The 25,800-nt window shown below is 41.0% G+C and overlaps 1 protein-coding gene across 1 annotated transcript; it reads right to left on the bottom strand.

The window, feature by feature from the left end:
• Positions 1-5,898: 5,898 nt before the first annotated feature.
• Positions 5,899-19,510, bottom strand: sh2d4bb (SH2 domain containing 4Bb). Its single transcript, XM_066666589.1, has 8 exons — positions 19,348-19,510; positions 15,500-15,659; positions 14,274-14,421; positions 11,988-12,126; positions 11,572-11,857; positions 10,410-10,537; positions 6,881-7,101; positions 5,899-5,991 (listed from the first exon to the last, which is right to left on the bottom strand). The coding sequence occupies exons 1-8, from the start codon at positions 19,508-19,510 to the stop codon at positions 5,899-5,901; spliced, it is 1,338 nt and encodes a 445-aa protein (XP_066522686.1).
• Between the last annotated feature and the right edge of the window lie 6,290 nt (positions 19,511-25,800).

The raw sequence follows: 25,800 nt of genomic DNA, 5'->3' as shown, positions 1-25,800 counted from the left end.
TGTGGTATTCTTTTGCCCCCTCCTCCACACGACACTGTTTCAACTATCTAAGTGCTTAGATGTACAGTACAGCCTTCTGCACAGTCCTCCACACAGTGTCAGAATCAGCTCTTTCTATCCGAGTTTCTCCTCGGCCTGTCAGAATCTTCATTTCTTCTTTTTCTGAGTCGTTCTGTAGTGGATTTGTTTAAGTGTTATCAGATTCTGACAGATTGCCGCCTTCTGGAGTTCAGACAATTCTTCTGCAGTATTCTCTGGTACACTGTGGAATTTGTTTGACTCTGTAATAACAAAACTGCCAAAGCGAGCAAGTACCAGAACCATCTGGAACCTTAATGTTCTGAGTGATGTTTTACATAGAGTAGGAATATCTTTCTGTCCAAAATATTTGGTAGGTCATTTGACTTAACATTCATGGACACTTCATTGGCGATTTCTTGTCAAATAAAGGCTATTAATAGGTATTTGACCCAGTTTGCTGCACTAAGAGCTGCTGCCTTTATTCTAAGAAAGCTTAAGACGTCAGTGAACCATTGCTCTGAAGATTTGATGGCATTCAGACACGGTAACAAGTGAAGTCATTTTCTGATGGATTAGCCTCTTAATCCATTCTCAAATGTATTGGCTGGATGACTCTAGAAAACAGTTGCAATGCTCTACAAGCCAATTCTAAGAAGCTCAGTCCATGGGTTACAGTCACATGATGTTCTTTGCCAAAGTGTCATATTGAGGCAGATTGTCTGGTTTCAGAGAGCAGCATTAATATAAACAGATGGGAAAGCATCCACTTTGCATCATGAGGGTTATGGGATCCCACAGGGTTGCATAATGAGAAAAGGGCGTAATCAACTGTTAGCCATATTAGCATTTTCCTCATGGGATCTAATTGAAAACTGTTAACACGTTTGTCTCCAATGCATTTCTCTGCTCTTGTGACCAAATTTGTATGATCACAGATCATATACAAACTTCAGTAATCATATTATTTCACTCATGTTTTGTTTTAGTGTATAAGAGACTACAGGCCCAAGCCATGCATTCTTTTGTCCCATTGTTTTCTCTCTTGATCCCACTGTGTCAGATTTTTGGAGGATAATGTTTTATTGTAACTATCTTCCTAAAGTATTTCTCTGATTTGACTTAAAGTTTAAAAAAAGTAGTTCTCCTTGTCTGAAAATGTGAGATGACAAGTGATTAATGTTTCCATGCTGCAGCGAAGCTACCAAATCCCAGATGTCTTTCTTCACCCTCTGTAGCGCACAATGTAAGTCATAAAATAACACATTCTGCACTCACATAATGCTTTGTATCTCGAAAATAATTTTTAGTCAGCTATAAGGTTGTTTCCTTTAATATGGCAACACTTAACACTTAGCATTGAGCATGGCGACCTTAGACTTGTGTGGCTACTCCAGGGCATCTCAATTTGTTTCATGTTTTTTGAAAAAAATTAAACTAACTTGTTCCCACATCTGAACATCTGTCACACAACTCCTCAGTGGGCACATCTTAAAATAAAAAAAAAATATATAAGTAGCTGATTGCATTAAGGGGTATCTACAGACATCTGGACATGGATTTTCCCAGTGCAATGGGAATGCTAAGTTTCAGTGAGAGCAGGACTCTGAGGATAAGCTGCTTCTAATTCAAGTCATCTGTCAAGAGCTTTGTGCTACACCCAGGAGTTTAGTCTGTTTTGTGTGTGTGTATTTTTTATTAATTTTTTTTTGAGAACAGAACAACTTAAATTCTGATGGTGATGTGTTTATAACAGGTTTGAGAGCTGACCCACACCTTGAAGCTGATTACACTGTAGCTGAAGGTGCATTCTCTGTGCAAACATTTTTCTTGTGTTCCATGAGTTTTATATTGTTGCTGTCCCACAACCCAAACACTTTTATATCTAGAACTGTGACTGTACAGGACAAGGCAAAACTAATAATGCCTGCACATTAGTATAGGTTTCTCATGGTTACATTCTATAGAGGGTTCTGATGAAGCACCATTCAGTGTCTTAATATTGGTGGCATTTGTGAAGCTAGACTAATAATCCAGTCTTAGCACCAGATTTCACTAAGTGCTATAAATGCCAACAAGCCCTCACAGCAATGTCCCAACATTCTAGTCTTTCCAGGAAAATAAAGACAGCAAAGTTTTTCTCACCTGTCTGCTACTTAATTGTAAAATCCCTCCAGCATTTGTATTCATTAAGGGTGTTGAGGTATTGTATGATTGGGTACACGGCAGGTTAGCCAAGGTGTTTCTGTCAGATTGAGTATAATTAATGCTTGTAATTAGGCTTCTGCAGTGCTTTGTCCTGCCTTTCTAGGATGAAGGTGTCTAGGTCATGGCATGTGTTCCATCTGACCTCGAGTGAGTGCATCTCTGAAGACTGATGCCTTCAGGCCCCAGCCCAAACACTGATCTCAGGTCAGTGGAAGAGACTGAAAATGACTGTTTATCTCAGTTTCGCCTTTCACATCAGCATGCATCTTCATCCTGGCACCAGAGCGGGACTCAGAGGATGAGCCGTTTATAATTAAGTGCAATATTGCGTGCAGGGTCTTTACAAACATCGCTGCTTGCTGTTGCAGTTCAGCTCTATTAATTTCCTTGGACGAATTCCCTTGTTTGTGAGTAATATCAAGTCGGCAGAGTCTTTTTCTCATTTTTTGGGGGAGATGAATTGTTTGTAGATGGTAATGCCTGGTAATTTGTCATCATGCGTGGTTGGTTTAGCGTCTCAGAGCTATTTAAAGGCCATTTTGTGCTGTATTTGGTTACCTTGGCATGGTTTCTTTGCCTTGTGGCAGGAAAGCTTCGCCCCCTGGATGATTGCTTTGTGACAACAGGCTGAATGTCAATGACTGCCTGGTGTATAGCCTAACTGATATTCATCTACTTTTCTGTTTCAGTTTCACCACTCTTCCCTCCTTCCCTTACACACACACACAAACACATGCCTTATCAATACCTGATAGTCATCTGAAACGTTTCTGCTATCTTGACTGGAAATATGGAGGTAAAGTGAGACTGCTCTTCCCCCTTTTATTTCCTCCCTTTTTTCACTGCACTTTCTCCAGCCCCCCAGCGAGCTGTGTTTGTCCAGCCTTTGTCTGCACCACTGGCTGAAATAGCCGCTTCCCCTTGAACAATACGCAGCTTAGCAAGGTCAGCCATGCACTTCACAGAAACCTGAGCCCCTATTTACGCCTGTGTGTGTCTGTGTAGAGGGCGATGAGGCAGGAGGAAGCAGGCGGACTGAGATGTGAATGGTCAGGCAGACGGAACTGTTCTGAATGGAGAAGGGAGGTGTTTTGTGGAGCTGCAGGTTTGAACTCAGTGGAGTGGGAGTGTTAGAGGCACAAACAAGAACACACCACTTTACTCTAATCCCACTTATCTTAATCAACACAGGAGACACTTTTCCCTTAATTCAGTGGAGTGACCAATGTGGATTTCCTCTTTGTCTTATGTATGACTCTAGAGTTCACACATGATTAGCCATCAGTGCAAATACTGACCCTTGCCCAGCTCTGTATTCCAATTAGTTATTGATTGGGTCCTTTACCTCTGCTCCCAGACATACCAGAGAGTATCAGAGCAGTGATTAATAAACAGCAGTGGCATTGTATAAACGGTGTGTCTAAAGTGTCAAATGAGGCTGGGACAACAAACACATTCCTACTGTTATTTGCTTTGGGCGGCACAGTGGTGCAAAAGGTAGTGTTGCAGTCAAACAGCTCCAGGGACCTGGAGGTTGAGCTTTCAAGGCAAGCTTTGTTCTCCCTGTGTCCAAGTGGATTTCCTCTGGGTGCTCCCACGAACCAAAAAACACATGTTGTTAGGTGGATTGGCGAGTCAAATGTGTCCATAGGTGTGAGTGAGGGTGTGTTCCTGCCTTGCGCCCAGTGATTCCAGGTAGGCACCGGACCCACCGTATCTCTGAACAGGATAAATGGTTACAGACGAATGAATGAATGTTTACCTCCAGTGTAGTCATTCAGACATGAAACTTGCAGACATTATTTAGCATTGTATAGCCCTAACTATAAAACATTGGGAAAGGTATAGAGAATGCAAATTTACATTAATTTTGCTTTTGATCTCAAGATATTTCAAATTTTGTCTGTCAACCATTTGTCTGTAAAGCATTTACCACTTGGCGATGTTACCATTCTTTCTCACAACACTCGTAAATATGTTTTGGCACCGGGGATGCCAAGCAATGAAGTGTTTCAGATGTTATTTTGTCCATTCTTCCTGCAAACACATCTTATGTTTTGCAACGGTATGGAGTTGTGGCTGTAGGATTTTTCATTTCAAAATTCTCCACACATTCTCTACTGTTTACAAGTCAGGACTGCAGGCAGATCTGTCCTGTTCCAGGCCTGAAATGCAGTACAGTAATGTGCAGAAGTCTTAGACACCTAAGATAATGATATATATTTAAACTAATGCTCTCTCAGTAAGCATCGTGCTTGTATAAATTTATATATAATCACATTAAATACAAAAACATATTATAAAATAAATTAGAAATATACAGGGTTTGGACAATGAAACTGAAACACCTGGTTTTAGACCACAGTAATTTTTTTGTATGGTGTAGGTGTAGCCTTTAGGTGTAGCCTTTTGCGGCCAATACAGCATCGGTTCATCTTGGGAATGACATATTCAAGTCCTGCACAGTGGTCAGAGGGATTTTAAGCCATTCTTCTTGCAGGATAGTGGCCAGGTCACTACGTGATGCTGGTGGAGGAAAACGTTTCCTGACTCGCTCCTCCAAAACACCCCACAGTGGCTCAATAATATTTAGATCTGGTGACTGTGCAGGCCATGGGAGATGTTCAACTTCACTTTCATGTTCATCAAACCAGTCTTTCACCAGTCTTGCTGTGTGTTTTGGTGCATTGTCATCCTGATACCAGCACCGCCTTCAGGACACAATGTTTGAACCATTGGATGCACATGGTCTTACTGGTGCAATGTACAGTTAATGAAGATTAACCACCAGGCTGCTCCAATTTAGCCATGAAACCTACCACACTAAAATGACAGGTGTTTCAGTTTCATTGTCCAACCCCTGTAAGAGCACTTTTTTTCTATGAAGTGGTAGGTGTGAGTGAGTTTGAAGAACAATGTTTTGTTCAGATTCTCATTGATTGCATGAATTTGTCAACAGCACATTATTAAAATCATTGTTTATTAACCGGTAAAACAAGGTGTTGCATGATAACCACAAATAATACAAATTATTCCAAAATTTGGAAAAGAAACACTGCTCTTCCCATTTCCCATACTGTCCAAAAATGCATGCCTAAAGTGAGAAAAATATTACTGTGAGATTTAGGGGAAAAACGGTGTGTAAAATCAAACAAATAAAATAAACATGAATATTAACTTACATTAATTAAAAATGCAAATGTTTTGATCACTAAAATACAGCTCTCTATCGGAGCTGGACATGAATTTGTGGTCACTATGATTAATGCTAAACATCAGCTGCAGGAATATAGAATCACCTTGCCTTTGGCATGTGGAGCAATGGAGCTGTGTTCTTAGGGAGTTCCATGCTATAATGAGTCAGAGTGGCTTTGTGTTCTACAGGTTCCAACATCAGTACCTGACATCACAAATATGCTCTTGTTTCTTAATGCAATCACATCATCACAGTGTTAAATATCCATCATCAAGTCTTTTAGTAGGGTAAAAAAAGTAAGACAAGTCCTATATTGACAGAAGGTATGTCGGATGAGTAGGTGTCTCTCGGTCACATGACAATTAGATGACAAACAGCATTGACTATAGGTTTGTAGACTGAGGAATTGTGTAACACCTTTTTTTTCCCCTTTCTTTAAATTAGCTCTTTATAAAATGAGGGAGGTTGGGGGAGCCTCATTGAAAAAGCCCCTCATTATCCAGACTGGAGCCCTTCAGCTTGCAAGACTCCTGCAGCAGCTCTCCTCCAGATGTGGTTATCACTTCCTCCTGAGGAAAACCACACAGCGAACAGACAGGCGAATTAACTGCAGCCCAGGTACAGGCCTTCTCACTCCATGTTTAGTACCAAAATCAATTCTCTCTGTCAGCAGCACAGATGGAAGGACAGTTGTGCTCGCCGTGTCTGTGTTAGTCATTCCCCCAGAGCTGCGCGATCATCACCCCTCGAGTGTTTCCTTGCCACTCTGCATGTGTGATCTCGATAAACTGTGTCCCAGTCCCAAATGGTACCTTAAACCCTGCTGACCCGCTCAGTACACACACTTTGTGTTGTGACATCAGCAATTTGCCAACCTATAAGACGAGACCTCCAGGGTCCTTACTACAGACTCCAAACAAGTGCCCTATGCAGTGTATTGGTCTTACTAGATTTCTTTTTTTTTAATTATTATGTTATGAGCTAACTTGCATATGTACAGTGGCTTAACAACAAGTGAGTCACTCCGTGACTGCTTCACAGCAGACTGCGATTCTAATTATGGGAGTCCTTGGGCAAGACTACTAACGCTACATTAGCTTAACCCTGTTAAGCTAAAGAGTGTCTGCCATATGTCATGCTTTTAAATATTAACAAATGCATCCTTACATCTGCTCACATCAGACAGCAAGAAATTCAAAGCTTTTGGGCAAGAACTTGTCGGTTTCTACATCATTGTTGTCTTCACTGAATACAACACTAAGGTGTGTTAGGAAGCACCAACATAAGGAATGGGGCATTGATCTTATTCCTTGTGGTCCTCCTTGGCATGCCCAGTTTGGGGCTGTAACATCACAAGTGTGCCATTTGGGACTAAGCATATATGTGTGTGCATGCATGCCATGAAGTTTCAGCTTGAAGAAAAAGTTGGAGGCAGATGGTGAACTGACCACAACTGACCTTGTGGAAGTCGATGAGGTCAGCTAGGGTGGCATGGCGGTTCTGATCCACCCCGAGGAAGCTGTAGTAATCGCCTGAGGCATCAATGAGGAAGTGCTTGAAGCCGGAGGCCGTGCGGTAGGACAGAGTGTATCCCCAGATTCTCTCGCTCACCCTTACCAGGAAACAGCCTTCTGAAGCATTCACCAGCAGAGACTCAGATTCCTGCCGGGAAATGATCCCTATAGGAGAATTAGGAATGAGGATGGAGACTTGAGAGAGAAATAAATCATTGCATGGGTTTAATTTAATTATGGCACACATTTCCTTGCTTGAGTAGAGTCAGCATCTACAGATTTCTGCCTCTGACTTGCAACTGCGAAGCTCTGTGGAACTCTGGCTCCAGTCCCATTCCACCTGATGAAACTTGTGGTGATTTTTGTTTAGGATTTTTACATAACATGGTTCTGTTTAGAATGTTATGCTGTTGACATGGGCCAAGTTGTGTCTAATCCAGGGATGCATTCTACAAACCTGCATTTCTCAGTTAGCCATGCAACTTCAATGAACACTAGGTAAAATTTGAGTTACGGCACTGTGTTGAAATCTATGGGCAGAGGGGTGCTTTCGTACCCTGCTTTACACAGTGAAGTTCCGTCAGTGCTGAGCCCAGTGTAGCAACAACAGATGCTATATTCTCCTTATTACAGCTCAGTGGAGCACCACCATTATTTTGAAGCTGTAATTTTAAGGTAAACATTGTCTAGTGTTCCTTTAAGCCCATAGTTAAGGACTGTCCGGTAGGAATGTTCAACTCTTGACCCATTGGAATGGCTTGACTTTGAGCTTACGTTATCTGGTTAAACACCTTCTTTGTGGATCACTCCCCTGCCATCAGCCATGTTTGGGACAACAACAAAAACATCACCTATTACCTCAGCTGTCCTAAAATATTGCACTTAAGTTGAAAGGGAAATAAGCCAGTGTTTTGTGAAGCTAATAGTTGGCATCAAATAAGGGTGGGAATGTTGTTACTGAAATGAATCCACACATGGGATTATCTGTATACTTTAAGCAATATATACTTTATCTGCATTTTCAATGAAAGAAATTGAGTCTGTGATTTAAAAAAAATCATAATAAAAGCATAAAAAAATTTAGGAAGGGACAAGGTCTCCAAATATTATACACACTCATATAGGACCTGAAAGTTAATTATAGGAAAAGTGCTGTAAATTGTTGTGAAACAATGTTACAATGGAGAAGCCTACTCTAACCTTTTGCAACTTAAATTTAGGTATAGGTTTTGGGTTAAAGTTTTATACCCATTGTTCCCTAGTGAAATATGTTCAAATTCACTTTGAGAACAGACTGTGTAAGGCGCAGATAGCCACATGAAGTAGAGGGAATGTTCTAGAATGGCAGATCACGTGGTGTTATTTTGCTCCAGTTATCATTTTAATTATCTGAGAAATGGCTGGTTTTATGTGTACATGAGCAAAACAATAATCGCCTTGGCAATCCTTGCTGTGATATAAAGGAAAAAAGACAGGATTTGCACATCCCTATATCTTGGTATATTAATTATGAAGGAACGCATTTGTGGAAGGATCATAGAGAGGTCAATTGCAATTAATGTCGACATATTTTCACTATGTAAATCTAACAGCCCCCTTGCTGCTGCTTTTTTTTTTTTTTTTGGATTGGCGACTGAGGGAGTGTGAAAGAGAGAACGGCAGAGAAAGACACATTCAGATTGAAGAAGAGCCACCCAGGGCAGATGAGAGAAAGTGTAAGACAGACAGGGGAGAGATACAGAGTGATAGCCAAGAATGGGTTGTGCGTACTGGAGAGCACAGATGTTTTGGTGTGACACCAGTGCCACACTCATGTTGCTGTAGTGGAATAGCATCACTCAGACACTCGTTAATCTTATCATCCCCCCAATGAGGAGCGACACACGGTGACCCCAATCAACTAGAACCAAGCTGTGAATTATTGAGCTCTCTCTCTCTCTCGCTCTCTCGCTCTCTCTCTCTCACTCTCTCACTCTCTCTCTCTCTCTTTCTATCTATCTCTATCTCTATCTCTCCTGCTACACCCCCCCCCTTCACATTCTCTGGCCCTGCCGTCTGTTTCCCTTGGCCTTTCCTCTGACTCTTTATCACTCTCTTTCAGTTCAATCGATACTGCTCTCTCTTAGCGGAAACACTCAACTAGTGTCCTCTGCACTCCACCGTAATGCCTGTTACCTAACTAAGCCACCTTCTGCTTAACCCTTACACACCCAGATGTGATATCATGGCTTTGTTTTACATTCCTCTCATATTATATTAATATTGAAATGTAATTAGACAATAACTAGATAATTAATATGTAATAATAACAATAATAATCTAATATTCTCTGAAAAAACTGTTCTTTGGAAGTGGCCTGGTTGGGCTCTAATGACAGATAAGCATAAGAGAGCGTGTGTATAGTATGTGTGTATTAATGTGTATGTATGTATGTGTGTGCTCAGATTTACACTGCTCATGGTCACATTTTCAATACTCGTGTTCAGGTTCATCCTGTGCGATCGTAAACCAGTCTGTGCTGCTGTTTTGAATGTAATATTGGTGTGATAGGTCCTCTGTTACTCAAAAATGGTTATAGATTTTGACCAGTGAAGTTGTTACAGCCACTCTTCTACTCACTTTCTGTGGCTGAGGAGGCCACAGTGAGCACATGCCCATCTCCAGGGTATTACTGTTAACTGCGCTGACTATCCAAGCATGAGCACAGGTTAAACTTGAATGCAAGCTGTGAATATCTTAGCGTAAGCAGTGAAAGTTGGAGCACATATTTTAGTTTAATTTTCATGACAGCAAGGAAACTCCATGAATGCTCCATGAATACAGTCCGCACATTTTCAATTAAAATGTCTCTAGATGGTTTTCCGTTGTTGTGGCTGGAACCAAATGGACCCATGGCTTAGCACTGGACCACAGTACTCTTTTTGGCATCTTCTGTGACAGAATCTAAATTTTGCAGATATTCCTAATTATTATTGTGTTAAACTATTTAATGTACACATTCCGTGGTGCACCTGCAGGTAATATCATTTCTGTAGAAAAACACAATATGAAATAGAATGCTCTTTTGGAACTATCAATATGCTCGGTGCCAAATGTCAGCTGGAGCAGTATAATTTCCCCCAGCGTTGTGCGGTGTAGCTATGGAACCACATTCCCTGGAATGAAGAAGCTCCATAGAGCTCCTCCATCCAGAGCTAATCATCCAATATCAGTAACTTATCTCACTAGTGATCTTCAGGCTAAATTCAATCAAACCACACAGAAGTGTGCCAACATCTAGTGTACGACCTTCCCAGATGAGCAGATGCTGTTGCTGCCACAAAGGGGTGTGACCATTCTTATTAATACCTTTTAATCCCAATCCTCTTCAAACAAATGTTAGATGAACAGGTATTTACAGTCTTTTGACCATGTAGTGAAGCATGACACTGTCACACGCTTGGTAGAATAGACTGTGCTGTAGTATACTTTACCGTAGAACCAGGCAGCTATTGTGTTGCTGCTCCGCTCATAGCCAGCTCTTCTGGGTCTCTGCTCTGCCTTAAACCAGCGCAGGATGGAGTCACGAGAGGTTGGTCTGGCTGGCCGTATCCATGATGGTCTAGAGAGCACATCAGAGTGGGCTACCTAGGGTTATTCTGTTTGATCTAAAGGCAATTTAAGAATTTATCTTTTCTACAGTACAAGTCTAAAAGTACCATTGATTCCACTGACCGTTGCTGTCAGACCAAGACCTGATACTTCCAGAAAATGACCGATTCTATATGTTCTTGGATCATACATTTGGAAAAACAATGTAAAGCCCAATTTAAATTTTCTAATTATGTTAAGGAATTAAAAATGGGAAAATGGAGATACAAGGTTTTGTTCCAACTACACTCTTAAAAATAAACATGCTACATAGAGTATGATACCATAGAAGAACCACTTTTGGTTCCATATAGAGCCCTTTTTGGTAATACATTTTAAATTGGTAAAGAACCTCATCTCTTTAGCAAACATGGTTTTTCATGGAACCAAATGTGGTTCTTCTATGGTATCACTCAAAAAACCCTATGTAGAACCTATATTTTAAAGAGTGTTTCTTACATTTACATTTAACAGTTTCACATGAACTACGTCTTCTGTGCTTGAAAATGGTTGATGCTTATGCTTATTTTCAGAAAGAAAAGACGTATTCTGCAGCCAACAAAGCCTCAGCACATGTGAGACTTCCTCAGGCCTGCTGGGATAGTTTCCCATGGTGCCTTCTCATGGAGCTGCTTGAGGAAATGCCAAGAGTGTACAAAACTGCAGCAACACAAAGAGGGGCTGCTTTGAAGAATCTGGAATAGAATTTAGTCTTCATTTGTTTAACAGTGAAGGGCTTTAGGTGTGTTTTGTTGCAAAGGTAGGTTTCTGCTCTCACGTTCTGTTTTTGCTGTAAAGAAGGAAGAGCAGCAGAGTCCAAACTTTTGATATGTGCTGTATACGTGTTTCTATAATGTGTTGATAAAGTTGATCATAGTAGTAAAACTGTACAGTGTATAGCACTGATGTTAAGCTAATGTAACATCTATGTCAGAAAACTCTATAAACTGCCTTGTGAGAGCAGTTCTCTGCATTGTTGACACTGATTGTGATTCTGAACTGTACCTGTCTGTGACTGGGTGAGTTACAGGGCTGCTGTATCTGCGGCAGTAATGAGCACTCCCTACGGCAGCGTGTGATTGGCTGGCCTCAGCAGGAGCGGCAGACTGCTCGATGATGCCGCTGTGGCGCCGGTTCTGACCCGAGTAGTTCAGATGAGGCTTCTGGAAGAGTCCGCTGAGGCCGGCCACCAGGCCCTTCTCGATGGCCCTGAGCGACTGCCGTTTGTACTCGTCCCTGGCTCGCCGAGCCTTGCTCTTCATCTCCTTGTCAGCTGCTTTGGAGCGCTGCACTGTGAAGTGGACAGAGAGAGAAAGAGGGTGGGGTGGTGGTGGTGGTCAGAGATTTGAATAGAAATGGGCCGCTTTAATAGGCCTGGCCCATCTGGCAGGATCTTTGTTCTGCTCGCTCAGCTCCCTCACATTGTTCCTGCCATTCTCTGTCGTCCCTCTCGCTCCTCTTTTCCTCCTGCTTCAGAGAGATGTACAGCTCCTTTGCTCGCCTCTCCTCTGTTCGCCGGATTTCCTTCTCACCTCTCTGTCTCTCTTCTTCCTCGCATTTCTGGAGAAAAAGCAAAGATGGAACTCACTTGATCACCATTCCTCTTTTTCTCCAGCCAGCTCCCAGCTTTTCAGAGCTGGAGGGAAAGAATCTTCTGTGCATTGTCATGTTTCCAAACTCATTTAGATCTGGGTATTGTAAGGATGAATTCACTAGACTCTGTCTTTAACCCTGACATCCTGATTTTAAAACCCAAACTCTCAAATGCTGGCACACACTGAATCTGTCGCTGTGGTGGTACACACAAGGGTACATATTTGTACTTTAGTTAGGGAAGATAATGATGCCTTATTCTGTTATAATTTTACATTTTAAAATTGTGTTGATTTCATACGCTCTATTTCATCCCCAGGACTTATGCTGTGTTTTTATTTTACAAAGTTCTATAATGAAAGTTTACATATATTCCCCTCTCCTTCTGGAGAAGAGAATGCACTGAACTGTTGAGGAACCAAACTGGACTTTAAAACCACCGTTGGACCTTTTGAAAGTACATCTACGCTGTTTGTACCTTTATTGGCCAATAATGTACCTGTACTCTACCTTGTTTAATGAGAATGCCGGCTGTGTCCCAATTGTTTACTACACACTAATGAGTTTGGGAGGCTAGTGCACATAAAACTAACATTCTACACCATTTCTCACTAACAAGATGTAGTTGCTATGACATATCTACTCACACTCAAATATCTCCCTCCACACTATGTAGTGCACAGTTGAGGTGATAAAGTAATGGCTTCTGCATTTAATGTCTGAAAAACTGTCACTTGGTGGTACCTTTTGCTGTCACTGGCGTTGTACCCTCAAGGGTACATATTCTGCACCTTATAGGAAACATAATTGGACCTTATATTGTTTTATTTTACACAGTTTTGTAATTAAAGCTTACAAATAATCACCTCTCCTTCTGGAGAAGAGAATGTAATGTACACAACTGGACTTTAAAACCAATGCTATACTTATTTAGGGTATATTTGTGCACTGTCTGGGTTTAGTAGTATTAGGTGTCTGTGACACCTGTGGACAGAGTGGACTCAAGGTGTAGCTTCAACACAGTGGACAACACAGTCCAGTTACTTTTTATTTACAGTGGTTCAAATCTCAGTGCTATTTACAGACACACTGCAGCAAATATGAAAACTGAGGAACTATATAAAACAGGAAAATTACAATTAGACAAAACTAAGGCTACAAAATATAACAGCCCCTCACAGCCCAGCTCACTAATATCAATCATCTGGATACTCTCTAGCTGTTCACTAACAGCAAACTCTTCCTGGTGAGCTTTCTCAGCAACTTTTAAATGCTAAGTCCCACCCCCCTATTAGCATGGCGTAGACCATTAGCCCCGGTTCCATTGATCATGGGTAAAAATCTTCACAATCACCTTCACCCTGTTTACAAACATGTCAGGAAATTCTATTAATTGATTGTTTCTTCCTGTAAGTATATTTCTGTAAGCTAACTTTCTTTACAGGTTTGCATGAAGTGATTTCCCCTTTCTCCAGGACGCCAAAGTAGCATTTCCATCCCTATAGAGGTAAGTAAACACTTTTTCTTATTCATACATTAAATGTTCTTTATTGTTCCTGTGCAGTGAGGTTTTACATGTCCAACAGTCCTGGGGATGGGTCAATACTTGCTTGACTTCATCACAGTGTATAATGTGTGACATGCACTATGTAGGGAGTAAGGCACTATTTGGGACAGAGCTGAAATTTTCGGAGTAGCACACATGAGCTTTCCCTATACCATTGGATTGGGACACTATTGTCCATCACTGTCATACTGAAAAATTGACAGATTCAAAGTATGCATTATGGATGTTATGGTATATTTTGACACTTGTAACTACACTTTCTGATCAGTTAGAATTAGCATTAAACATGCGATTGGGACAGAGCCCTAGTCTCCAAGGTTGCCAGTTCTTAAATACTTCAACATCATGAAAACCACACAGCAATTAGGTCTAATTAAGCCCAGTCACTATTGTGAGCTGGTAATTAGGGGTTTGAGTGAAGGAGAAATGTAAGGATTGTGACACAGCCTTCGTTTGTTGGCCCTGTCCCTGTCCAATTGAACTAATAGAACTAGAGGGGAGTCAAAAGGCACACATTATATTTGAAGTGACATTATCTCAGACCCACCTTCAGCTCCTCTCCAATACAATCCTCCTCTTGCTTGGCTGCTTTTCTGTCATCTGCCCCCTCCCTCCATTTCTCTGCCACAAAGCGCGCCTTTTCCTTCGCCATGGCGTCACGGAACTTCCTTTCAATCTCTGCTTCTTTCACACGCCTCACAACATCCAGCAGGAGATGAGTGACACACACACATTGGTTTTTTTCCAATATCTTCCTCTTTAGTTACTTCTGTTTCTCACACTCTTTCTGTGTAAACTCTTCCTTTTCTTTCTTTTTCTTTCTTTCTTTCTTTCTTTCTTTCTTTCTTTCGCCTATACATATTTTTCTATTAATTTTCAGGATCTCTAGTTCTCTCTCTCTCTCTCTCTCTCTCTCTCTCTCTCTCTCTCTCTCTCTCTCTCTCTCTCTTTCCTGCTCTCTCTCTCCCTCCCTCTCTTGCTTTCCATGCATCTCATCTTTCTATATTCTCCCTGCCCCCGCTGTCTTTTTTTTTTTTATGGAAGTCACATCTGTCAGTCTTCTCACCTTCCCTCCGTCCTCCTTCATGCCGACTTCACCAATTTCCATCTCTCAGCTCCTCTTTCTTTTTCCATCTCTGTTTCCAGCTGCATCATCCTAATCTCCCTCTCTGCCTCCCAGATCAATCCTAATTTTCTCTCTCTCTCTCATCATCTCTCTCAATCCTTGAAACCCAAAACTGTACTAACATATATATAATGCATCAGTGTGTGTGTGTGTGTAATGTAATATTGTACTTATATTATGGTAACTTTATATAGCCATCAGTGTAATGCTTCTTAGCTGTTATTAAGTAATTATTCAGTAATGTCACCTTTAACATTGTTGTGTAATGTTAAGGATATTACGCCTATCACACTGCATAATTCTGCTAAGTGCCGTGGGGTTAGCATAAAAAACTCATTCCCTTTTTGCCTGCTTTGCTCCTGAATTGTGGCATCTTTAAATGGTGAGTTACATTGTGATGTCCAGATTTGCTGCATCTCACACCATCAGTTCTTAATGATCTGTGCGTTACTGGAGTAGGGAATCAAACCCTAGTCAACTTTCTCTGCTTTTCATGATCCAAGTAGTCGCAATTAACTAGCAGTCCATTAGAAAGTTAAAAAGGGAACGATTGCCAGGGACCACCAAACGCTCTGGGCCCCAGAGTGACTGCCCTGTCTGAACCACTGTTATGCACTTGGCCCCATGTATTTCCTGGTGTTTCTCACCGGAGCTCCTGTGCTTCTCTCTGGGCCAGTTTCTTGGCTCTCTCCTCCATCAGCTCATCGGCAATCTCCTCATAGGGCTTATCTCCGGGGGCTTCCTCCATCACCCACACCCACACCTCTCCATCTGAGCCCAGCAACCAGCGGATCCCTCGCCGGCCACCTGGCGCACACACACACACACACACACACACACACACACACACATGCACGCATGTACATTCATTCAAATACACACCAAAACACAGTGAAGAGAAGCTGGCACAGCAAGTGGTTTCCCCCCATGAGAGACATTCAGATAAGATTTAAAAAAAAAACAACAAACAGAAAACAAATTACACCAGAAGATTATTCAGCTGCCACTGTGAGCTACAGCAAGAATGTGATGACTTCTAGACTATACAACACTCATCAGGACGACTTCACACTGAGCAAATAAACAAATGACCCGCTGATGGTGTTTGATAATTCTGACATTTGTTGTCAGGGAAAAAAAAAACCACATACAAATGAACTGCAATATTAGAATGCTGTCGCTGTAAACGGAGACATGACTATGGCTGTATCACTGGTAACATGAAAAACTATCATCTGGAACCCTACTGTCATGTAGATTACACATCGAATGCTGGGGAAAAAATCAGAGACCATTTCATTTATAGTTTTCATTAAGACTCATTCTTCAGCGTCAGTGGAAAAAATGCAGAAACCGTATAAGCTCAAGAGCCGCAACATTAAAACCTGTGGTCACAACAGGTGACGTGAAAATCAGTGATTTTCTTGTTACATTGGTACAAGCTTCAGGGCGTGAGATACATTCAGCAAGTGAACAGTCAGATTTTGATGTTGGAAAGAGGAACAGTGGACAAGTGTAAGGGGAGTGAAGCCTGGCCTGTCTGGTCTGATCCTACTGTAGTACATACTGCTGTATAAGTCAATGCTGGCAATGTTGGAAAGGTGTAAAACACAATGCACCACATCTTACTGTGTATGGAGCGTCAAAATACAGTTTAAATATAAATTAAACCAAGTCTCACACATTGAGGGTGAGACACACGCATTTCACCAAATCACACACTCGCACGCCACATGTGGCATTTCTCACGCTGAGAAATGGTCAACTTAGCCGCACAGAAATTAATTCTACAAATGAGTCAAAGGCAGATTACTCATACAGTCTTGAATTAGTGACCTATTGGCCAATTAGAAAACAGGATTTCTTGTTGCAGTGTGAAGTCTGAAATAGGTTTCAGCAGCAAGCACGCATGCGCAGCAGACGTAACCTATGCTCTGAGCGCGTGCACAACTTGTGGATGAGCTGGAGGTGGAAGAGAACCGTCAGGATCATCAGGTAATGTATATATTTTTCTGGTAACATGAAACAAATTACATTAATTCTTTCATTCATTATGTGTAAGCACTTATCCAATTCAGGGTCGTGGTGGGTCCAGAGCCTACCTGGAATCATTGGACGCAAGGCGGGAATACACTCTGGAGGGGGCGCCAGTCCTTCACAGGGCAACACAGACACACACAAACACATTCACTCACACACACACCTACGGACACTTTTGAGTCACCAACCCACCTACCAACATGTGTTTTTGGACCGTGGGAGGAAACCGGAGCACCCGGAAGAAACCCACGTGGACACAGGGAGAACACACCAACTCCTCAACAAATTACAATCAGAAGATTATATATTATTATATATATACAGTACTGTGCAGAAGTCTTACGTACCTAAGATAATTATAAATATTTAAACAAATGCCTCCTCAGTAAGTGCCACAAGGAGGGATTTGGAAAAGGTTAAATAAACACATTCACACTTACTGGAAATATTTTATTTGGTTTCATTCTAATGGCGAGCATAATTAGTTTGTTTGTTTTTTTAGCAAATAAACACTGCTCAGAAAAATAGCTTATTCAATCTCATAATCCCTGGTGCCTAAAACTTAGAGGTAAACGCATTCCCGAGTGGTTGAAGTAATAAAGGTTTGTGCATGAGGGTGAATGTATTCGAGAGTGTGCACAGGCTGTAAATATTGGTAGATGGGGCCAAGCATGAGATTGGTAATTGCTGTTGGACGTAGGTAAAAAACTGCAGGTCCCAGTGTGCATTGCATTAACTACACTGAGGCCAGATATGGTGCTGTACTCTGAAAGTAAACGGATAGTTTATTTCATAGAGGTAATGGTTCCATTTGAGGATGCAGTAGATGAAGCATTCGAAGTCCGCAGACTTGGCAGCTGAGGTGAAGGAAAGTGGGTGGCAGGCATATGTTAGACCGGTGCAGATAGGTGTTAGGGGGTTTGTAGCCAAGTCTGCCACATCCCTGCTTGTGTAGCTGGGCGTCAGGGTCCAGAAACTAATGGCAGTTGTGAAGGAGTTATTGGAAACTGCTGAAAAGTCTAGTCAGTGGTTGTGAATGAGGAGAACATAGAATAGTTGAGGAAATGCACTGTAGAGGTGCTGTTGTGGTGGTTGGTGATGTATCATGTAAAGATCATATTGAACTGGCGGCACTGAGCATGAATTAACGGTGCCAGAGGGGCTAGGTACACAGTAAAGTCACCAGTGTTAAATCAACACTCTTAGTGTTAACTTAACACTGAGAGTGTTCAATTGTTACACTAACAGTGTTAATTTAACACTGGTGAATTTACTGTGTACAGCTTTAGGGTGTAGCTGTAGGATTAGAACTATAAAAATTATGTGGCTGCAAATAGGAAGAGCGTGGGGTGGGCCCTATGTGAAACACTAATGGATTGGCATAGGGTATATATATATATATATCCACAACCTCCAGGTCCCTGGTGCTGTGTGACTGTGACACTACATGCTGCACCACCGTGCCACCCCTTAAAATCCTTATAGGCTTTAAATATTCATCAATTCATTCATTATCTGTAACCGCTTATCCAGTTCAGGGTCACAGTGGGTACAGAGCCTACCTGTAATCATTGTGCGCAAGGCGGGAATACACCCTGGAGGGGGCGCCAGTCTTTCACAGGGCAACACAGACACACACACACACACACCTACGGACACTTTTGAGTCACCAATCCACCTACCAACGTGTGTTTTTGGACTGTGGGAGGAAACCGGAGCACCCGGAGGAAACCCACACGGACACAGGGAGAACACACCAACTCCTCACAGACACCCGGAGCGGGAATCGAACCCACAACCTCCAGGTCCCTGGAGCTGTGTGACTGCGACACAACCTGCTGCGCCGCCCGGCTTTAAATATTAGTTTCAGAAATTAATACCTTGTGGGAATAGAGGAAGAAAGAGAGAGCGAGCAGAAAAAGGAAGTGAACTATTCTAAACACAACGCTAGAAATATTATTGTAAGTAATCTGTTGAACTCTTAGTTGTCATAGCAAACTGATGTGACATACTAAAAAGTAATACATGGAAAGTACTTGCATCCAAATGTGCACCTCATTTCCACATGAATGAAATATTTTACATTGACACAATCACTGCCAAAAGTAAAGGACAAAGCCCTGTCGGTGTAATGCATTTCATTTATGTGGAAATGAGGTAAGCACTTGAATCAAGTAAATTCAGTGCATCACTCCAGAAACTTGACTTTAATATATATATATATATACACACACACACACACACTCTTGTTTAAACATGAAGATTTAGTTTTTATATGAGCCCAAAAGCCCCAGGCTGCATTTCAGTTACTATTAACTTTCCCATTGTAAAGTCCTCATTTCAGACACATGGGGTCTGACAGCAATACTTGACCTCCCTCTTTCGTACTGAGGACTGTGAATTAATGACCCAGGAGATATGACGACATTGTAGAGTGAGCAGTCACTGGACTCACTCTTGTTGTGGACGGCTGGGCTGGGGTCTCGGCTCTCTCTCTGGTTCCAGCGGTGCACCTGTTCCTCACGCGTCTTATAGAAGAGGATCTGCTTCTGCTCTTCATTCAGTTCACCCAGCAGATCAGGCTCGATGTACATATCCTGCAGAATCTGCTGCATCATCCTGACAGCCGGCTGGTGGTCAGAGCAGCAGGGGTCTTTCTCAACTGTGAAGGGGGGGTGTCTCAGTCTTGGCTGCTTTTCTTTCTTTTCTTGGTCCCCTGTAGGTCTTTTTTCTTCTGGCTGTTACTCAGAAGCTAAGGAAAGCCCAGTGTGGGCTCTGTTTAATACAATGTAGAAGATATGTGTGTTTAAAAAGCCACATCCTTGCTGCTAGTCTCGCCCCTCCTTACCTCTCTCTCTCTCTCTCTCTCTCTTCTTCTCAAGCATGTCCTTCTCTTTGTCTTTCTTATACTTTCTCTCCCTCTTTTCCACAATTCTCCATTCTCCTCTCGCTTGTCCTTTTGTCTGGTGTTTTTCTCTGCCACACTAGCATCTCTATGGGTTTTAATTTCAGTCCTCCTGCAGCTAAGCTCTCTCTCTCACTCACCCACTCCCTCCTCTCTCACTCTGTGTCTCCTGCAGTGACCCTGCAGACAGGTGTGTCTGATGCCAGTGTGTGTCTGTGACAGGCCTAAATAAAACTCTCTTCAGAGAAGTGCAAGTGTCTGCATGTGTTTGCTGTCACAAGGTGAAAGGCGTTCTGTTTGATGTGAAAATGTGGTCGTTTTGGGCCATATTCTACTATTCCCTGAATCCCCCCAACAGCCCTCCCCCCCACCGCCGGCATCCACTTATGGAGTCTGCATCCTTTTATAGAACAAACATAGCCATCTTTTGAATGTACAGGACCATTTTCCACCTCTCTTTCCCTGTAACATTGCTATTTATTCATTTTTCTAAACTGATATATGTAAACCACGTTGTAACTTTGAACCACTCCTTACTGAAGTGGCTGGGGCTAAACTGCTGTAGGCTGAACAGACCTCAGCTGTGATTCATTCTGGAGTCCGTGTCATGACTGTATTAGGAACTTCTGGTCTGAGCAGATTTTCTTTATGAGAAAATGAATGTCATGTTGGATAATCAGGGCCATCACACACAGTGGTGAAACAAATTAGCTCCAAATCTGATATGTTTGGTGCGGTGTAGATCTTTCTCTTGCTTAATATCTCTGGAGTCTCTGAATTACAAGCTTGTTAAGGCATTGAAAAAGGAATAAATCTATATCCATGCTGTTAGCACAAGAAACATTTGTAAACATATAAAACTTAGACAGCACACTTCTACTTAAACTGTACACTTTTACTCCCATAGCAACTTAACTACCACATTTGTCAGAGCTTTGGGGTCTTTGGGTATATATTTTATTGATGTCAGTGAATAGAACGTCAATTCTATGTGCAGAAATATTCATATTTCCTATTTTTTAAAAGGCTTTATTTAAGTAGAACTGACATTCAAAGGAATAATTTTCACATTGTGAAATGCAGTGGATTTGAGACTTTATTTTGTTCATTTATTATTTGCGTCTCACTAGCAGCAAGCTTCAAAAATTGCATTGATATTTCTCACTGAGAAATCTGCTTAGAGACAGAGTTTTAGACTACATAACGATGACACAGAATAATTAATCTCAGTGTGAATCCTTACAAATTTCACAAAAAGACCATTCCCAGGATTTGTACAAAATAAAGTTCATCCTTTCTGGATGTTCATGCTAATTTCTGGTGCCTATCCAGTGTGAAAAAACAGCCCTTATGCCTCCATTCATCCATCCATTATCTGTAACTTATCTGCTTATCCAATTCAGGGTCACGGGGGGGGGCAGAGCCTACCTGGAATCATTGGCCGCAAGGTGGGAATACACCTTGCAGGGGGCGCCGGTCCTTCACAGGGCAACACAGACACACACACACACTCACTCACACACTCACACCTACGGACACTTTTGAGTCACCAATCAACCTACCAACGTGTGTTTTTGTACTGTGGGAGGAAACCGGAGCACCTGGAGGAAACCCATGCGGACACGGGGAGAACACACCAACTCCTCACAGACAGACACCCGGAGCAGGAAAAGGCTTCTATGATTTGGACTCATTAATGTGTTGGACAGAAACAGTGAGATGTGTGTATATGTGTTTGCATGCTTGTGTGTGTTGCTGTATGTTACCTGACCTGGTCCTTTCATTGCTTCTTTCTATACTGGAACTTTATCTGTGCTTCTCATGTTGCTGTAGGGCTACAGCAGATGGTGTTAGCTACCCGCCCCACCCCTTGTCACAGGTAGCCCTTCAGCCCAGAGGGCTCCTCTCCCTAATGTGTCATTACAGTTTTAATGCACCGTACAGCCCTAATCGTGCCTAACTGCCTTCTAATTGTTGTCTTTATTGTTCTGCATTAATTGGTATGTAATTACAGTATTAAACACGTTTAACCCAAACATGCCTATTCTTGTGGCGTGACTTCATTTACTTCTTTCTCGTGTCTGTATACTGCTCTTCTGTGGACTGCTATGTGCTGAGTGCTTTTTTTCCGCTATCCTCTTCATGCTGCCCTATTCTTCTTGCTATTCACAGTGACCTCATGACCTGGTAATTACTTCAGTTTCTCCTGGCCTTTCCTCTGGTGCTACTTTTTCATTCTTGTCACTGGCCAGTGGGAATAGAGGATGAAAGAAAGAGCAGAAAAAGGAAGTCAATAGATGCGGTGGCTGTAACATAGCAGCACCTTTTATAACTTTTCCAAAAGCCAAGATATAAATTTAATATGCTGACCTTTTTAACATCAACATTTTTTTTGCGTGCGCCACACCAGAGTCAAACAGGCTTATGTTTTTTTTTTCTCATATTTGCTACTTTGCATAATTCATAAAGCGAACTCCAAAATAAACACTAATTACCCCATTGATGTAATAATCATGTCTAACAGTGAGACTCATTATCAAATGTAATTAATCAAAAACAAAAGCCTGTCAAGCCCTTTCGAAGGCTACAGTGTTTACAATAACAGTGCTAATTCATGGTGGGCGAATTTGAACAGAGATCAAGACTAATTATCTCATTTGGCCCCTACCACTGAGCAGCACAGCCCACATTGGGTGTTTGCTTTTATTCAGACATGTCCTAACACTTTGATCACACTTTGGATACATTCATGACCTAAAAGGCTGCTTCTGATGAACAAGAAAAAAAAGGAAAAGGCATAGCTTCTGGAAATTCAGTCACCGCTTCTGCAGCATAATAGGCAATGGAAGACCAATGAAAGATCTCTTTTAGCATCAGTCATTCCAAAACTACATCAAAGCTGATGCTATAGGAGTAACCCTTCAACATAACAGCCGCTGAAGCCTACAGATAATAATAATACAGAGTAACTGGCCTGATGCTTGGCGCCCTCAGGCTCCCCCAATGAAGCTACTTAAGAGTCTTCACTGAAGCCCTTCTTCTGTGTGATAACTACACACACTGCTGTGCTCTAAAAGCCTGCAGATTCCCCATTATCTCTGCGTTTCTCTATAGCAGCAGGCTTTTCTTGCTTTCAGTCTCTGACATTGCTATTATTTATATTACGTCAAGCTTTGTCCAAGGACACTAAATTTTTCTCTTCAAAGAAAATCATTTGAATGCGACTCATTGATAGAAGCTTGTCATGAATGCTGTTATAATACGTGTGTCACTGTTTATTCAGTATGTCCCCAACTTTAATGTGTATACAGTGAAGACAATGCTTGGTGATTGTGAAAGCAAAGCTTTCAGTTTGAGCGATAAAGAGGCCATAAAAACATGTTTACATTCACTAAGTTTAAAACAATTACATGAAGGTTTTTACAGATTTTTTAAAAGAGGTTTTAAATTTCTAACAACTGAATTCCAGAAAATATGATGCAGTGGGTTTTTTTTTCCACAATTTCCTCCCATATATGGTAACATATCTGGTTATTGTATTTCACTGTATGTTCTGTATGTTTCAAATTATATTGGTAATTAACATTAGGTATTCAGTTCAGTCCTAAACAAAGGTGAGCTTGATTATCTGCAGCTGTCTAAATATCACTGAGTAAAATATCCAGCTTGAATCATTTTCAAGAATTTAATCCTTATGTTTAAAACTACAACTTGAAATAAGAATATAACAACAATACTCTATATGTAGTGTTTAAATAAAACAACCACGAAGATTAATGGAAATAATTGCAGACATGTTTTTTATCTAAATTATTGGGCTTTTTCTGAATGTCTAGAAGGCCCTCAGGGTTCCCCGCAGCTTATTTGTGTAAACTAGTCTATTGTATAAAAATGAAAAAGAAATAACTCCAACTAGTGAAAGGATTTTTGTGAAAATAGAACAAAAAAGGCACCGTCCTTAAGCCCAGGATCTGTATCATCTGAAGAGTCAGACAAGTGGCAATGCCGCACCACATTTCAGAGTCAAAAGAAGATGATGATGAATGGCTTTTAGACTCTGCTCAGAGACCATTGTGATTGCCCATTTCACAGTTAGGCTTCAAGCACTCCATGTTCAAGATCTCGACCCAAACTGCGTGACCCAGATTCAGAAAGGATGAAGCCAGCTTTTCCCAAAGAGTCTATGCAGACAAGACTAGCATCTACTTTTGCAAAAAATGTGGGCAATATTTCAAGACGGTGCTCCTTCTTTTTTGGTCTACAATTGGATTTTTTACTGATGCCTGCTCACCTGTTTTAAACATGCACAAGTAGAACATCATCTATTGTTCAAAGTGGAATAATTAAGCTTCATTTTCAGAAGCATTTTTGAGCTGAAATATATTGCAATAATAGTCCCATTTAGTCTTAAACAAAGATACCTTTTTTACTGGCGTCATTCAAAGCAAGTTTGCTCTGTGGAAAGTTGGAGGTGACTGGGCTGGAAAGTCACCATGGAGACAACCTTCTTTTTCTCTGCAGCAATGAAGCTGATCCAGATACTTCAATGAGAAGTGATCACTAAGAATGCCTCATATTTTTTCTTCTGCAGACTGCTGTAAGAACACCACTTAGTCACAGGCCTGTAGTCTCTGGAGAAGATTTGCTTTTCAGAAACCCCATGTCATTAATGAGGTATGTATAATGTATAAATTAGCCTGTCTAATTGTGTTCTTATTCTTAGCATCTGTTGCTAGATTGGGCAAGCTTTAAAAATGGCAGTAAAAAATCCCATTCAGACTAGTGAGAAAAAGCACATATACAAGTATTATTCTGTATTTAAGAAGCTTTAAGCTTTATTTTTAACAGTTGTTATGAAAGAACAGGGGCATTAGTTTGAATTGAACATTATAAATTTTGAAATGACGTTTTGTAGAAAAGAAATGGCAGAACATATTATATAGGTTTTGAAAATGAAAACCTAATTTCAATTGTAATATTAGTTCCAAATATTTAACTTGATTTTTCTATATACAGTGACTGTATCATGTTCCAGAAAGTGCTTACAGGGTCAACGTAGCATATATAGCCCATGCACTCCCTTTTTACCAAGCCACACTCTTTGTCTTGCTAAAAGCAAGGGAATTCTTGAAAAAGATGTCATTTAGATGGTAGCATATTCTGCTTCAATATTTTTATGTACCTCTCAGTGCCTTCAGAAATGTATAATGTCCTATTCCATTGGCACAAACACACCCTTAATACCCTGACAGATGCTGTGCTTTGGTAACAGATGGGATGGTCCTTTTACTGTCAAAATATCTATTATTTCTAAAACAATCTGAAAAATGCACTTACCAGATCACACCACATGTTTCCAATTTGCATCAGTTTATCTCAGATCTTCTCTAGTTCAGAGGAGCATGCTATATTTATGGATAATGTTGAAAAATGGTTTCTACTTTACGCAGTAGAATGTTATGTTGTTTGACACAGCACTGAAGTGTACTGACATAACATTTGTCTGAGCCAATATAGTTATATTTATTACATAAAACAGATTTTTTTACACAGTACCATCTGATGGCTTGAAGGTCATGAGCATTCAATTGGTTTTCATTGGTGCCCTTTACACATAAAGATTTCTTTATATTCTCAGTATTTTTAAAACAATGTTATGAAAAGAAGATGGTGAAATTCCTTGCAATCATTCTTTGAGAAAGGACCTTTTTTTAAAAAAAAAAATTGACCATGGTTTGTTAATTAAGTAAAAATTCTTATAAATAAATGCTTATGATTGGGTATTTTAATTGTTGATATTAATTCTTTGGGCTTTTCAGGGTAAAGCTTTATAATGCAGCCCATTTTAAGTGTGTACATTCCCTGTAATTACGGCATATTTTCCCCTATACTTATAGTGTAACATGCTGTGTTCTAGTGTGAACTTTCCTGGTATTTACAGTGTAATAAGTATCAGTACATCTCTATAAGTATCAGTACGTATTACTAAGTGGTTTCTACCTT

The sequence above is a fragment of the Hoplias malabaricus genome, chromosome 3 (assembly GCF_029633855.1).
Source record: "Hoplias malabaricus isolate fHopMal1 chromosome 3, fHopMal1.hap1, whole genome shotgun sequence".
Lineage (NCBI taxonomy): Eukaryota > Metazoa > Chordata > Actinopteri > Characiformes > Erythrinidae > Hoplias > Hoplias malabaricus.
Note: the sequence above shows the minus strand (reverse complement) of the source record. Positions and strands in the feature narration are given on the sequence as shown.